This window comes from Aquarana catesbeiana, linkage group LG04 (assembly GCF_042186555.1).
Source record: "Aquarana catesbeiana isolate 2022-GZ linkage group LG04, ASM4218655v1, whole genome shotgun sequence".
In the NCBI taxonomy this organism is placed as follows: Eukaryota; Metazoa; Chordata; class Amphibia; order Anura; family Ranidae; genus Aquarana; species Aquarana catesbeiana.
In genome coordinates, this window is record NC_133327.1 from 201,082,298 (window position 1) to 201,099,201 (window position 16,904).

At 41.0% G+C, this 16,904-nt stretch overlaps 1 protein-coding gene across 1 annotated transcript in view; it reads left to right on the forward strand.

Moving 5' to 3' along the window:
* SCHIP1 (schwannomin interacting protein 1) overlaps window positions 1-16,904 on the forward strand; it is a gene marked incomplete in the record, with an annotated part of 263,056 nt that overhangs the window by 216,857 nt on the left and 29,295 nt on the right. The window contains 2 exon segments of the mRNA XM_073626105.1: window positions 4,595-4,713; window positions 13,967-14,084. Of these exon segments, the coding sequence (XP_073482206.1) occupies window positions 4,595-4,713; window positions 13,967-14,084 (237 nt within the window).

Below are 16,904 nucleotides of genomic sequence, written 5' to 3' on the forward strand. Positions count from 1 at the left end.
GAGTTGAATAGGAGTGCAAGCCATGGTGATTAGAAAGCCCAGCACAAGAGCTTTCACCTTACAGGGATTACATTATTACTGGGAAAGCGACCACGTGTAGTCACTTGAAAATAGCTAAGAAGCTTATTCTTTGCAGCACGTCTGTATGTTCAGTGATACATGTGGATGTTTTTATTTAATCAGGGCTTAATTTCTTTTATTAAAAATGTTTCACTTGCTGGCTTCATTCAAGGTGTTTTATTCTGGAGATTTGTACCTTTCAGAAAACATGGCTGACAAGTTGTTACAGATTATGGTCCATGGGATGTAGTTAATCTTCTTACACCAGATTAGATCCCCCATCCCTTTAATTGCATGAAGTGACTTATTCTGTGTATTTGTGTATGTTAAGATGTGTAAAATTATACCAGAGTCAGACAAGGAGAATTCTAGAAATGCAGGAAAAGCTTGATTTCATTTTAGATCTATTGTTGTGGACATCATAATAGGGTATATGCCTTGGTTTAACATTTATGCGTTTCCTAGTATCATCCCATTTTTAGGATTTTTTTCTCCATATATTTACTCAATGATTTTGAGTATTCAGTGCTAATCAAATGTCCTGCACAGGGATGTATTTTTTTTATATACATTATTGATTATATACAGGGCATTCATAAAGTATTCGGACCCCCTTCACCTTTTTCAATTTTGTTATGTTGCAGCCTGATACTATAGTTTAAATTCATTTTTTTCTACTTAATCTACACGCAGTACCCCATAATGACAAAGTCAAAACAGAATTTTAGAAATGTTTGCAAATGTAGAAAAAACTGAAATATCACATTGGCATAAGTATTCAGACCCTTTGCAGCAACACTTGAAATTTAGCTCCCATTTCTCTTGATTGTTCCGGAGATGTTTTTATACCTTGATTGGAGTCCACTTTTGGTAAATTACATAAATTGATTGGCCATGACTTGGAAAGTCACACACCTCTCTATAAAAAGCCTCACAGCTTATAATGCATACTGTATCAGAGCAAAAGCCATGAGGTCAAAGGAACTGCCTGCAGAGCTCAGAGACAGGATTATTGCAAGGTACAGATCTGGGAACGGCTGCAAACATTTCTGCTGCACTGAAGATTCCTAAGTGACCTCCATAATTTTCAGATAAAAGAAGTGTGGCACAACCAGGGTTCCTGAGATCCTGAGTGGAGATGGGACAAAGTTCCAGAAGGACAACCATCACTGCAGCCCTCCACCGATCTGGGCTTTATGACAGAGAGGCTAGACGGAAGCCTCTCCTCATTGCAAAACACATGAAAGTCTACTTGGAGTTTGCGAAAGAGCACCTGAAGGACTCTCAGACTGTGAGGAGCAAGATTCCCTGGTCTAAAGATTGTAAGTATAATGTCTGGAGGAAACCAGGAACTGCTCATCACCTGCCCAATACCATCCCAACAGTAAAGCATGGTGGCAGCATCATGCTGCGGGGTGATTTTCAGCAGCAGCGAATGGGAGACTGGTCAGGGTTGAGGGAAAGCTGAATGGAGCATATTACAGAGATATCCTCAATATAAACCTGTTCCACAATGCTCAGACTGGGCCAAAAGTTCACCTACCTACATGACAATGATCCTATGCATACAGCTAAGACAATACAGGAGTGGCTTTGGGACAACGCTGTGAATGTCCTAGAGTGGCCCAGCCAGAGCCCTGACTTGAACCCTATTGAACATCTCTGTAGAGACCTGAAAATGGCTGTCCACCAATGGTCCCCATCCAACCTGTCTGAGCTTGAGAGGATTTGCAAAGAAGAATGGAAGAAAATCCCCCAATCCAAGTGTGCAGAGCTTGTCACATCATACCAAAAAGACTCAAGGCTGTAATTGCTGCCAAAGGTGCTTCAACAAAGTTCAACGTAAAGGGTCCGAATACTTAAAGTGGATGTAAACTCAATGAAATTTGGACCTGGGCACATATATAGTGTTTACTTTCTCTCTCCTACGCCCCAAGTCCCCTGTCTTTCTGCTGCTCTGTTCCTCTGTTATCAGTATGATAACTTCTGCCAAGTTATCTGACACAGGAGATAAAAGCAGATGGAAATGTATGTGGGGGAGGGTGCTATAAATAGATTAGCAGAGAGCTGGTCTATTCACAGCACAGCTCTGCATGTTTCTTTCTTCCTCTGCCGATGTGGAGGGGGGTGTGTGCCTTTCCTCCAATCAACTGTCACACAGTCTATGCCCAGACTCCCCTCCCACTACTAAATGAGGAAGTACAAATTCTGTAAGGAGATTTGTTTCATCTCTGTGTATCATCTGAGGCTGTTTACTTCACTGGGTATATGTGAGGGTTTACAACCACTTTAAGTACATGGGATAGTTCCTTTTTTTTTTCATATTCTTTGCTCTTACACCCCAAGTCTGGCGAAAACTTGACAGGTGCGGGGACCTTTACATTATACTCCAACCCCTACAGAACATGTTAGATCTTATGTGTAAAATGTGCAGAAAAAGGTTAACTGAAGACACATGGAGGTGGTGCACTTTATTTGGAAAGAAAAATGATACAACCCCTGCCAGGTTGTTTTTTTTTTTAATGTCTGTGTACCTTTGGGGAAATTCCTCTTTACTTCTCACAGATGCAACAGGAAGTTAGAGGAAATCTCCTAAAGTAAGAAGAATTCTCCCTTTAAGCTGGCCAAACACCGCTAGTGGTTTTTTTTTGTTTTTTGTTTTTTTCAAGCCAGCAGAACAGATTTGTCCAGCTGTCAGAATATATTGATCAGCAGCTGCAGCCTTTGATCGAGAAAAGTTTCCCATCTTGTCCCTTAAACAGAAGTTGATCGAAGGATTGACTTCCAATGAGCAGAGGCAGCCACACACTGATTACAATTTTGGCCAGTCCCTGCTGAACCAGCTGAATTTCGATCAGTGTATGGCCAGCTTTGGACAGCTGTCAAAGCAAGTGTTCCTATTGGGAAATTATCCTTAACCTCTTGTTTTGAGGACTACAAAAAATGTGGATTTTCATCTCTATTTTTGGTGAGGTCACAAGAACAAATACAGGGGTAAGTTCCCAATGGGGACACATATAACAATAAAAACTTGGCAGAGAGTATAACCCAGCTATTCTCCACCAAGGGTTTGTGGAACCCTAGTATCCCTCCAGAGATTGATAGCGGTCTCTCCAGCAATTAGGAGTTTCTGCCTCTCAAGTAAGTTACCAGTGACATTAATGATCTGTAATGCCGCGTACACACGGTCGGAATTTCAGACAACAAATGTTCGATGTGAGCTTGTTGAACATGTGTAGGCTCCATCGGACACTTCCGACAACAAAAATTTGAGAGCTGGTTCTCAAATTTTCCGACAACAAAATCCGTCGGAAATTCCGTTCGTGTGTACACAATTCCAACGCACAAAATTCCACACATGCTCGGAATCAAGCAGAAGAGCCACTCTGGCTATTGAACTTTATTTTTCTCGGCTCGTCGTAAGTGTTGTACGTCACCGCGTTCTTGACGTTTGGAATTTCCAACAACATTTGTGCGACCTTGTGTATGCAAGAAAAGTTTGAGCCAACATCCGTCAGAAATAAATCCAGGATTTTGTTGTCGGAATATCCGATCATGTGTACGCGGCATAAGGGGCAATTATCACCACAATAAAGTAGCATGATCTGTATTCCCTGAAACCTGAAATTTATACTAAGGGTTCCTCCATGTTGCAAAGGTTGAAAAGGGCTGTTCTAAGCCTTCCTCACTAGAGATACACTTTAATAAATATTGGTTGTTATGTTACATTTCTATCACTTTATTTTTTTCTGATTAAACTGTGTTTTACAATGTAACTCTTGTTTTAACAGGTTGAGAAAAATCCATTTTGTTCAGCTTTTTGTTACTGTAACATTAAAGTAGAACTATAGTCAAAACATTTTTTTCATTTTGGATAGAGCAAGGGAGAGTAATAATCCGTTGATTTTTTGTGCCATCTATGTCCCATTGCAGAAATTTCCCTTCACTTCCTGGCCCATAGCCAAACAGGAAGTGAGAGGAAATCCCTTAAAATTAGGGAAAATCCTTGGGGACCCCCAGGTCACCAGAACTAGTGTCCTCATTGGAAGATTTTCCCTCTATTACTTTTCTGGGGACAACCTTTTCTTTAACTTACACTTTCAATGATAATGGTAAACAGGACAAATAGAGAGGGTGAGTCTCCTTAACCAGGGCACAAAGAGCACTAAAAACTGACAGGGGTTCTAATCTCTCTCCACTCTGTCTAAAACTAGGAAAAAAGTTGCCTTTAGTTATTCTTTAATTTTGATCCAGAGGAAAGCAAAACATTTTATCCCATGGATGTCCTGTCTGAATTATTGTTACAGTGGTTTGGTTCAGTTCACAATATGAGGGTCTCCACATTGTGTCCTTCACACACTTATGGCAACCAAGCAGATATTTCTTTTACTGGAGTGAGGTTTTTGATGCAATTACCGATTTATGTGCAGTAAGTGTCTCTTACACACAAACAAGTACTCATTAAAAAATACACACAAAAATATACTCCGCGATTGGATTGTGACAACTCGTATTTTCTTGATTTATATTTTAGGCGCAGAAGAATGAAAGAGAATCTATCAGGCAAAAACTGGCACTTGGGAGTTTTTTCGATGATGGCCCTGGCATCTATACTAGTTGTAGCAAAAGCGGGAAGCCCAGTCTGTCTTCCAGGTATGTGCTGTTGTCTCAATACCATGTTACTATTGTCATGTTGTATGTTGTCCGGTGTAGACCAGAGTATTCCTGTAAGGAGAGCATTGAAAACGCAGGTTCGAGGAGTACCTGAACACTTGCAATTAGGAGCAGAGATTGACCAGTGAAATTGGTCATGTGTACATGGTGTGTGCACCAGCATGCATAGACCAAGTACCAGGAGAAACAATGCTGCTTCCCTAGCTAGGAGCGTGATTGCTTGCCCACCCCATCACATGTGCCAGGAGCTGTGGACCCCTGTCCAAGACATTGTGGTTTGGGGACAGGATATAGGCCACTTTATATTAGTGAATAATGTTCAGCATTAGACATGTGCACTGCCAAAAAATGTGTTAGTTTTCCTTTCATTCGTTTTTTTTTTTTTTTTTTCAGATTATCCGTTATGATCAAAATTCGAAAATTCGTAAATTCAAAAATCCATTAATTTGAAAGAATAACTTATGAACTAATAATAACTAACTATTAAATTATAGGTTTTGGAATTTCCTTTCAAATTTGGCTGTTAGTGAACATAACGAATACGAAGTTACAAATAATCCGAAATAACGAATGACGCATCTAAACAAATGGAACGGAACTAATAAATAACAATAAAACGTTTTCATTATTATTGTTGTTTATTATTATTAATTTGTTACATTCCATTCGTTTAGATACGGCTCTCGTTATTTCAGATAATTCGTAACTTTGGATAAATTCGTATTTGTTATGTTCACTAACAGCCAAATTTGAAGGGAAATTCCAATACCTATAATTTAACCTCTTGCCGACTAGCCGCTGCATTTTTGCTGCGGCAGAATGGCACGGCTGGGCGAAATGTCTTTATGTTACATCGCTTCGCTTTTTGGCCATTAGGGGCATGCGCTCGTGGCGTGTACACGGAGCCAATGCGAGTGCCTGGCGGGCGCGATGACCGCCGGGCTCCCGCGATTGCTCGTGACAGGGCGAGAACAAGGATCTGTGTGTGTAAACACACAGATCCCGGTTCTTTCAGGGGAGAGGAGACAGATCGTGTGTTCATACTAAGTATGAACATCGATCTCTCTCTCCTCCTAGACAGTCCCATCCCCCCACAGTTGGAAACACACATAGGGAACACTATTAACCCCTTAATCGCCCCCTAGTGTTAACCCCTTCCCTGCCAGTGACATTTACACAGTAATCCGTGCATTTTTATAGCACTGATCGCTATATAATTGTCAGTGGTTTTAAAAATGTGTCTGATGTGTCCGCCATAATGTTGCAGTCCCGAAAAAAATCGCAGATCGCCGCCATTTCCAATAAAAAAATAAATAATAATAAAAATGGCATAAATCTATCCCCTATTTTGTAGACGCTATAACTTTTGCGCAAACCAATCAATATACGCTTGTTTCGATTTTTTTTACCAAAAATATGTAGAAGAATACATATCGGCCTAAACTGAGGAAAAAATTTGTTTTTTTTTTATGAAAAATGTGGGATATTTATTATAGCAAAAAGTAAAAGATACTGTGTTTTTTTTTTCAAAATTGTCGCTCTTTTGTTTATAGCGCAAAAAATAAAAACTGCAGAGGCGATCAAATACCACCAAAAGAGAGCTCTATTTGTGAGGGGCGGCACAGTGGTGTAGTGGGTAGCACTCTTGCCTAGCAGTAAAAAGAGTCGCTGGTTTGAATCCCAACCACGACACTACCTGCCTGGAGTTTGCATGTTCTCCCTGTGCCTGCATGGGTTTCCTCCGGGTACTCCGTTTTCCTCCCACACTCCAAAGACATGCTGGTAGGTTAATTGGCTTCTGTCTAAATTGGCCCTAGTATGTATGAATGTGAGTTAGGGACCTTAGATTGTAAGCTCCTTGAGGGTAGGCACCGATGTGAATGTACAATGTATATGTAAAGTGCTGCGTAATTTGACGGCGCTATATAAGTACCTTAAATAATGATAATTTGTGGGAAAAAATCCTGATCAAATCAATTTTGTTTGGGTACAGCGTCGCACCACCGCGCAATTGTCAGTTAAAGCGACGCAGTGCTGAATCGCAAAAAATGGCCTGGTCATTGAGCAGCCAAATCTTCTGGGGCTGAAGTGGTTAATAGTAATAGTTAAGTTATTATCAGTTAGTTATTATTTCGGATTTTCGAATTTACAAGTTTTGTGAATTTTCGAATTAGGAATATTCGGAAAAATTTGTTAAATGGTTTTTCGTTAATTCGGATATTTCCGAATGAACGAATTTGTCGAAATTCATTAAAAAATGAATTTGAACGAAACTAATTGCACATATCTATTCAGCATACAGTAGGATTTCCACTGAAATGTGTATAGATCTACTTTTGCTCTTTTTCAGAAGCAATTAATAACACTCTTATCCTACCTAATTGAATTAAAATGAAATCTCTGGAAATTCATAAGAACTGTGAATTAAAAGAGATATTATTTCGACTTTTAGCCCCTTTGGGGATAGTACTAAGTGCTTATTTTCTAATGGAGTTCATAGTGGGATTTTTATTTCAATTTGATTAGTTTATGAGAGGTTACAAAGTGTTATTTCTGATAGATTGCTGTTATCCCACTTTACTACTCAGTATAAGTGGGAGCATGAAAGAAAACCACTAATTATCTGAGCCCTGATGATTATTATTATTAGATCTGTGATTACTGTTAATAATGGTTTATGTAGCACGTATATGTAAAGTAAAAGAAGTCCAAATGATCTTTTAGTTTACAGCTTCTATGAATTGGTAAATACAGATGACAATACCCGTTCAGCAGTACCAAGGTACAATACTTGGAATTGGCCTAGAACTTTGTTATTGGTGGTTCCTGCAGACTGGATTCTTACATCGTTATTCCGAATGATGCATATTCCAACTGATTGGGAATTGTGAGCCAATAAACATTGAATCGTTTTGTACATAAAAGGGTATATCATTTGTCCAAAGAGGAATCATTTTCTGAATGTTGTCTCCAAACACTTTGCAGCTGCTCCTGGTGGTCAATGGTACTGTGCGGGTTTTATAGGTTTTCACTGGAAACAGAATTATCACATTTTAATCATCCTATTAAAATGTTACCTGTGTTCAGTTCCCGAATACCTAGAAATCTCTGGTATTAAGTGAGTACGTTTGGAAAGAATAAACTTTATGCCTAGGTTGCTTATAGTCAGGCGTTCCTTTTTTGTCTTCATGTACTGCAAATGGAAAATGGGACATAGGTTATTCTTGGTCTTTGAAGCTGTGTGTTTAAAGGTACCCTCAAAACTAAAAATTACAGGTTGAAAAGCATACAGGTTATATAACCTACCTTCTGTATTTTGTCCCGTCGTAGCTGTAAACCACCAGGCCACCCCCCATTTGTTTGTAATCCGCAAACCTCTTTTGCTTATCTGTTTATAATACTGGAGGATATTCCCAAGCCTACACACTGTAGGTCATTCGCGGTCTTTAACCACTTCAGCCCCAGAAGGATTTGCCCCCTTCCTGACCAGAGCACTTTTTGCGATTCGGCACTGTGTCACTGTAACGGACAATTGCGCAGTTGTGCGACGTTGCTCCCAAACAAAATTGATGTCCTTTTTTCCCACAAATAGAGCTTTCTATTGGTGGTATTTGATCACCTCTGCAGTTTTTATTTTTTGCGCTATAAACAAAAAAACAGCGACAATTTTTTAAAAAAAAGCAATATTTTTTACTTTTTGTTATAATAAATATCCACAAAAAATATATAAAAAAACATTTTTCTTCCTCAGTTTAGGCCAATACGTATTCATCTACATATTTTTGGTAAAAAAAATCGCAATAAGCGTTCATTGTTTGGTTTGCGCAAAAGCGTCTACAAAATAGGGGATAGTTTTATGGCATTTTTATTAATAATTTTTTTTTTACTAGTAATGGCGGTGATCAGCGATTTTTATCGTGACAGTGACATTATGGCAGACAGATTGGACACTTTTGGCGCTATTTTGGGACCATTCACATTTATACAGCGATCAGTGCGATTAAAAATGCACTGATTACTGTGTAAATGGGACTGGCAGTGAAGGGGTTAACCAGGAGGAGGCGCTGCAGGGGTTAAGTGTGTCCTAGGAGTGATTCTAACTGTGGGGGGAGGGGCTATGTGTGACACGACACTGATCACCGCTCCCGATTACAAGGAGCTGTGATCAGTGTCCTGTCAGGCAGAACGGGGAAATGCTTGTTTACATCAGCATTTCCCTGTTCTTCCTCTCTGTGAGACGATCGCGGGTATGCGCGCAGACATTGAATCCGCTGGACTCGCAGAGCTCTCAGTGGCCACGCGTGTGCCTGCTATGTGGACCTCGCGAGATCACGTACAGCATCGTGATTTTGCGCAGCGGAGCCAACCTGCTGCAGTATAACTGTGGCGGCTGGTCCGCAAGCGGTTAAACTGGTTGTAAACCACATACTCAGTGAAGTAACTTGCCCCAGGTGATACACAGAGATGAAACAAATCCTCCTACATAGATTGTACCTGTGTATCTGCAGCCCTTTCCTCTTCCTTATCGAGGGGAGATTAAGTGTTAGGGTCCCCTTTTGGGACACTGAAGTGAGGGGAGGGTTCTTTGGGTGGGAGAGTTGCTTGGGAGGGATAGAGGGGTCGAGGGGATGTTTGGGGGCTGGGGTTTCCCTTCCTTGGGTAGCTGACTGACATGGTCAATGGGTACTGTTTTTTGTACTTTTGATGTCTAATAAATTATATTTTATACCGCAATAGTAGCCTTTGAGGTGCTTTATCTTGGTGGGCTTTTTTATATAAGTGTAGATATTTGTCTGCACACCATGGATCTTCAGATTAAGTCCAAACTGTTTTTTATTGACGAACGATCACTTCAAGAACATGGGGGTTCAACATCTCGGAGCCATGCAGGACCCCTTTGTCATGTTCACATGCCTGACGAGGGGTCCTGTGTGGCTCCAAATCATTGCACTTTCCTGTTCTTGATGTGATCATTCTTCAATAAAAAACAGTTTGGACTTAATCTGAAGATCCGCGGTGTGCTGGCAAATATCTACACTTGATCACAACCCCCTCTGCACAGTCTCATAGGGAAATGTGGACAGCTGAGGCTGCCAATCACCTTCCCTGTGCTTGGGGGGCCTCATCTCCTGGGATTCTGTGGTGTCAGCATAACTTGTCAGAAGTGACTCAGATAACTGAGGAATTTATTGTGGCTAGTACACACTTTAATGGGATAAGCGTTGTTTATTTTTTATTTCAGATGTTTACAACCACTTTGTTATACAATACAGTTTATCAAATCATACCTACAGACATTCATAGATAACCATTGTGAAGGGTGGGTGCCTGTCTGTACAATGGTGCTGTATAGAATCCAGTGATGAAGCCTGCTTTAGATGTTTAAATAAGATTGGTGATATGTTAGGAGGAGAGAATGGAAGTTGCAGAGCACAGGCTTCAAAAAGCAGTCCCACAAATCCCTATATGAAAAATTGTTAAAATTATGGTTGCTGTTGATTACATAGAACTCATAGTAATGGAGGTGTAATGGACTTGCTGGTTTTAGCAGAGCTTCTGTATTTTCTGAATAGAAAGTTCACAGATCAATTTCACTCCCTGGGTTTGATTTACTAAAACTGGAGAGTGCAAAATCTGGTGCAGCTCTGCATAGAAACCAATCAGCTTCCAGCTTTTATTGTTGAATCTTAACTGAACAAGCTGAAGTTAGAAGCTGATTGGCTACCATGCACAGCTGCACCAGATTCTGAGTGCTCCAGTTTTAGTAAAGTGGGGTACACACTATAAGAAAATCAGAAGAAAAATTCCATACGAGGCATGATTGTTCAATTTTCGTATAGTGCGTACACAACTTTCAACATCGACTTTCCAAACAAAACTTTTCAAAGGGAAAAACTCCAAGATTTTTCTCGTATATGAACAGAACTAACAATTTCTGTTTGGTGTGTACTGTTTTCATATGGTTTTGGTATAAGAAAAATCAGATAAGAAGGACTGCGCATGATCAGAAACAATAAACATCAGAAAAAAATACTTTGTCGTATGAGAATTTTTGAGAATATTATTTCCATCCTCGTTTTCGATTTGCTATGAAACATCAAGGAAAGCCAAACGATCGTTCACCTGATTTTCTTATAGTGTACTCACCCTAAATCAATGCCTCCTTCTGTTTTTAAAAAAAGTAAATCCCATACTGCTAGCAGTCCCTCTAGATCGTGGTGTAGGAATGATGTGCTTCGTCATCTAGTTGTATATTCAGGATTAAGTATGTTTTATGAACTGTATGTATATTAAAGGTACATTAAGTCCCTGCGTTGTGTTCCTGAATTAGGTTCAAAACGTCTTTATATTCCACCATTATTAACTGCAACAGCATAGTGCAGCTGCTGACGTATTTGTCAAGTAGAATCATTTTGTAACCCAGCTGTCTGGGTTACAAAAGCCCACACTGTATTGGCTAACAGCCAGAGACAGTCATTTACCATAGAAAGAGATCTGCAATATTTTCTAAGTATAATGTGTTCTTCCTTAAATGTGTAATGTGTAGTTTGGTAAATGTAATTAGGAAGCATTCATTTTTTGGGCAGTGACATTAATTTGTTGTGTATATTGTTAGTTGTATAACTACCATACAAGCCAGTCAACTGTCACTTTTGAAAATGACAAGTTTTATAGAAGGTGAAAAATCGCAGCCTAAAATTAGGATGTTGGCAAAAAAATATACAGAATCACATTTTGTGCACTTGTTAGTGAGCTTCAGAAGTCCCTGCACTGAAGGTTAATAGTCACCTAAGCAGCTGTGTTGGTTTGTAAACAGCCCAATTCCTAATATCACCCTAACTTAGAGCTGCACTGAATGGAAGTTTTGGTGCCAAAACCGAAAATTCAGGATGCACTTGGCTGAAACTAAAAATTGCAGTTTTTAAAAAAAATATACATATTTTTATATATAATTGTATTTGACGTTTTACTTAATATCATGAATTTAAATTAATATGAATTTGTTGTCAGCCATTATTGGCACCTTTAGCGCAAGAAAAGCTCAAGAGAAATGCATCCCTGTAAATTCTATGTATGTCGTCACACTGGTCTGTTACACTTCCATTGTGGTGTTAAAAATCTTGCTTGCTGCATTTTTGGTCAGTTAATAAAACTGCACCAAAAACGCACCTCCCCCTGTTGAAAAGCATTGAAAACGCATCAATAACGCATCAATAACACACGCATTATATGTTTTTGATGCGGTTTTTGAGTCACATGACCTATGAAAAACACACCATAGGCACAGTAAAATCATGGCAGAATTGTGTGCGTTTTCAGTGCCATTATCGGCACCTTTTTCTCTATCGGCAGTGCAGAAAAATGCAGAAAAAAACCTTTTTGGTTGCTATGTTTCACCCATTAAAATTTCGATGCATCCCTACTACTGCTTTAAAAGAAATACTCCTGTATGTCTATAAAGCACACTGTTGTGCTTTGCAAATGTGGCCTCCACTTTGCTTGCTTTGTGATTCTGTCACTCTGACACGAGCATAGCCCCATTTATTATTGAGTCTACTTGCAGCATTATGCAGAGAACACTTTTATTTTTATTCCTCCAGACTGATCAGGAATTTGAACACCATCTTGTGTGTCTAGAAGACATACTTATTTAGACTATCACCTCAAAAGCAGTAAGACCCCATTCAGGCTTTGTGTAGCGGGAACTCGCGATTTTGTATGGGCACTTTTCACGTGATTCCGTGTGTCATGCATAGGGCAGCCTATTCACTTCAGTAGGCTGCCCTGTGCGCGTTTGTCACCAAAAAGAAGCTCCTGCTCCTTTTTGGGTGACAAACGTCCTGCGATTTTTAAAGTCGCGATTTGCTGCGATTGCAGCACAATTCTGTCGCACGACGATTGCAGCAAAATCACACCACGTTTGGAGTGCCATTTAGAATGAATGGCACCCAAACAGGCGTTGTGCATTTTTCAGAGATTCTGCCCGCAATTCCAAATCGCCAAGTGTGAATAGGACTTAAGAGAAAAAAACTACCTCAAACACAGAATGCGTACACTGATAGAATGTGATAAGTTGTTCTGGGAACTGCACTTTGCAATGAGCACTTTGTTCCCTAAAATATGTTCAAGTAGTATTAAACCCCAAAGCAAAAATGTCATATATTGCAGTTTTTCAATCATTGGAAGTGTTTTTTTTTTTTTTCCTCTGTTACCTCTGTTTTCACCTTGTGATCTGGTCAGCAACACACCACCTGTATTAGAGTGCCCCCACTCTGGATGAAGGAGCAGAGGGGCACCATTGCACAGCAACATTCTTAGTCTGGGGGGGGGGGGGTTAGATGGACTAGCAATTTAAATACACTAAAAAATTGACACAAAACTCCACCTCACACTTAGTTATAATCAGTTACAGCAAAAAATGCTGATCATTCTAAGCACCACTAGCAGTGTTAAATGGTTTGTCTCATTCATGTAACTGATACATCTCTAAGAGAGCTTGTTCTTTTGAAAAACAACAGACTTACTGGCTAGATCACCAGATGAAAATAAAGGAAAGAAAGCCTTAAAAAAAATGAATGCAGCCATCACATCTAAGAATTATTACTGCAATTTAAAGTGGAGTCCTGACAAAAAAAAATAAAATGAAAGTCAGCAGCTACAAATACTGCAGCTGCTGACTTTTAAAATAAGGACACTTACCTGTCCAGGGTGCCCACGATGTCCTCACCCGAAGCCGACCCGTTCCTCGGCTCCGGGGCGCAGGTGTCGGCATCTTCAGTAAGGGAATCAGGAAGTGAAGCCCTGCGGCCTTACCTACTGTGCATGCACGAGTCACGCTGCGCGTCCTGACTGGTCCTGCTGTCTTCTGGGACCTGTGTGTCTCCCAGAAGACAGCGGGGGGGGACGGAGGAGGGGCCGGACATGACGTAGATCGCCACAGATATTGCGGCGATCTATGCCCATGAGTGGGATCAAACACCTGGATTAGACAGGTATCTGCTCCCCTCTCACCCAGAAAGGTGCCCAAATGTGACACCGGGGGGGGGATCCGGTTAAGCGAAAGTTCTATTTTAGGGTGGAACTCCGCTTGAATAAATGTTTGGGTTTCATACGGCTTTAACTATGTCCCAAAACTATACATTCATTATCTGCCATTTTATGCATTTGCCACGTGCCCTGGAAAGAAATGCTCTGAATCATTGCAATTAATGTTTCACATTTTCATTTTCAGGCTCCAAAGTGGGATGAATTTGCAGATCTGTTTTGTAAATGATAGTGGGAGTGACAAGGACAGTGATGCAGATGACAGCAAAACTGAAACAAGCCTAGACACCCCGTTATCTCCAATGGTGAGTTTAAGTACATGATTTCCAGACACGTATCCGTTCATTTTTGAACTTTCAGTGATTGGTAGAAAAGGGCATTTTAAAAAAATGTTTCTATATATTTATTTATAGTTGATTACTGCTAGTTGGCTGCTGTGATCACTACCATGATTCATCTGATAAGACAAAAAACATACAGTGAGTGTAAAACCACTAAAAGTGTAGCACAGTTCATTGTACTGTTAAGATATAAGACTGACCAAAGCTGCACCTTTCTACCACCTGTGACTTGGCTTAGACACTGTAGCTTACATATGAGCAGTTAAATATTTCCTTCCTCTTCCTGAATATGAGATTTCCTAAAAAATAAAATCACCTGAGGTTGATTTTCCAAAAAATGGGGAGTGCAAAATCTGATGCAGCTCTGTATAGAAACCGGTCAGATTGCAGGTTCTTTTGTCAAAGCTTAATTGAACAAGCTGAACTTAGAAGCTGATTGGCTACCATGCACAGTTGCACCAGAGTTTGCAATCTCCAGTATTGGGCCCCTTTCACACATGCGGACAGTATGTCCGTATTTCATCCATCTGTTTTCGGATGAAATACGGACATACACGCATCTCTATGGGATAGCGGGTGTCAGCGAATGTACATCCGCTAACACCCGATGTTGTCCGGCTCCGCTCTCGTCCGATTCTGCGCACGGAAGAAAATCCTATTTTTCTATCCGTCTGCAGAGCGGATCGGAGGAACACGGACAGACGGTCCGTGTTCCTCCGATCCCCCATAGGGGAGAGCGGAGATCTGACAGGGCGGTCCCTGCACAGTGTGCGGGTCCCGCCCTGTCATCTGCCTGCTCAGCTGGGGAAAGCGGAGCGATCCCCGCTGAGCAGCGGATAAACACGGGGCGGATCAACACGGATCCGTCCCGTGTGAAAGGGGCCTTAGATAAACAACACCCCTGTGTGGTATTGACTATTAAACTGCTCATTACTGCTGCCTAGGGAAGCCCTATGTATTATGCAATTGAATTGACACAGAATTGGGCATGGTATGCTTATAAGGTTTATAGGATTGTCATTAGAAAATAGACTATACATACATTATACTGCGAAGGACATTGTGAATATTACCAGGTAAACTGAGCAGTAATAATTTTATCAGTGGCCTGTACAGCATGATGTTGTACAAGTTCAGCCTTCTCGTTATGATAGCTAGTCATAGATACTATGATTAAAAGTCAAGAAGAGAGACAATCCTAGTAGAAAGATTTAAAAAGTGAAGGTTCAAGGTTAACATCCCTGTGAAGGATAGAGGAGCAGATAGATAAATACCAGGCCTATACCATGCAAACCAGTAAAGAATGTGTGTAGGCATGGCAAACATTAACCCCAAAGCTTTACCCACTTCCTCTAAAACATGTGTCAAACACAGGGCCCCCGGGCCGAATCCAGCCCACCAGGCCATTTCATTTGGCCCTCGCACCTCTCCTACAGCCATGGCAACCCCTTCCCCCCCTTCTCATCTCAGCAGTCGATAGCAGAGAGAGAACAGTACTCCTACAGGTCCTGCGCCTCTCTGTGCACCCCCTCTTATCCACCTTACCTGGTCTCAGCATTCAGCAGACTCCGACAGCTGACTCCAACCCTCCTCCAGCTCTGCCCAAGCTTCTTCCCAGCAGTAGCACAAGATAAGGGGCGTCTGGACATTTAGTCTTACAGATACAACCGGCCCTTTAAAGGTAACCACAATGATTATGCAGCCTGTGTTGAAATTGAGTTTGGCACCCCTGCTCTAGAACGTGTTTCAGCAATAGTTCTTTTTCTGTTATATATTAGATATTGGTCTTGGGAGCCCTGCAGCAATATCTACACCAAGGTGGTGTTGCCCTGTATAATGTAGGGTAGGTGTAACCACACAAACCACATATACTAATGAAAAATGAAGGTACATACACTCAATAGCTACCTTCTCAAGAAAGTTTATTAAATGTGAATCAACATGGGATTGTTAAACAGCATCACACATCCCCCCTCCTCCCCCATGATGACCACCACACACCATAAGCAACCCACCACCCTTCCAAACCCAGAACCCTCACCCCCAAAAGCAGCTGGGGAATCCACCAAACTCCTAGATAGTCCCCGTACCCCCCCATATATGGACCTGCAGACCAGACTAGACTGAGAGAGAGCACAGGGCAACTGTAATCTAGACAGCCCTCCACCTTAAAAACCACAATGGGTGAATTGGTGGTCACGTATCTAGGGTAACTAGTTCAATAAGGTGGATAGCTGTCTAGATCACAATTGCCCTGGGTATCCCTCTCAGTCCAGTCTGGTCTGCAGGTTCTCATAGATGGGGGGTAGAAGGACCAGCTAGGGGTTGGTGGATTCCCCAGCTCTTTTTTTTTGGGGGGGGGGGGGGGGGTCTGGAGGCTGGAGGGGGTCTTGGGTTGCTTAGGGGGTGTGGTGGTCATCATGGGGGAGGAGGGGGGACTTGTGATGTTATTTTACAATTCTGTGTTGATTCATATTTAATAAACTTCTTTGAAGGAGGTAGCTTCTTCTTATTATTTTTCATTGGTTTACGTTCTTTGGGTAAGTGTAGCTGCTTTTTGTTAAGCATAAAATTGCCAAAATTGCAAAAAAAAATTGCAAAAATCAAGGCAAGGAGTTCTTTTTCAGTGTATACTATTCAGTAAAATGCCAGGATGCCTCACTATGGAGAAACTACATGCAGTATGTATATGTGTGACATTGGCTCAAAAAGCTTTACTGGCACATCTATATGGGAAATACATCATTTGGCAGTTTACTGTATTACTTATTTGACAAATTTCAT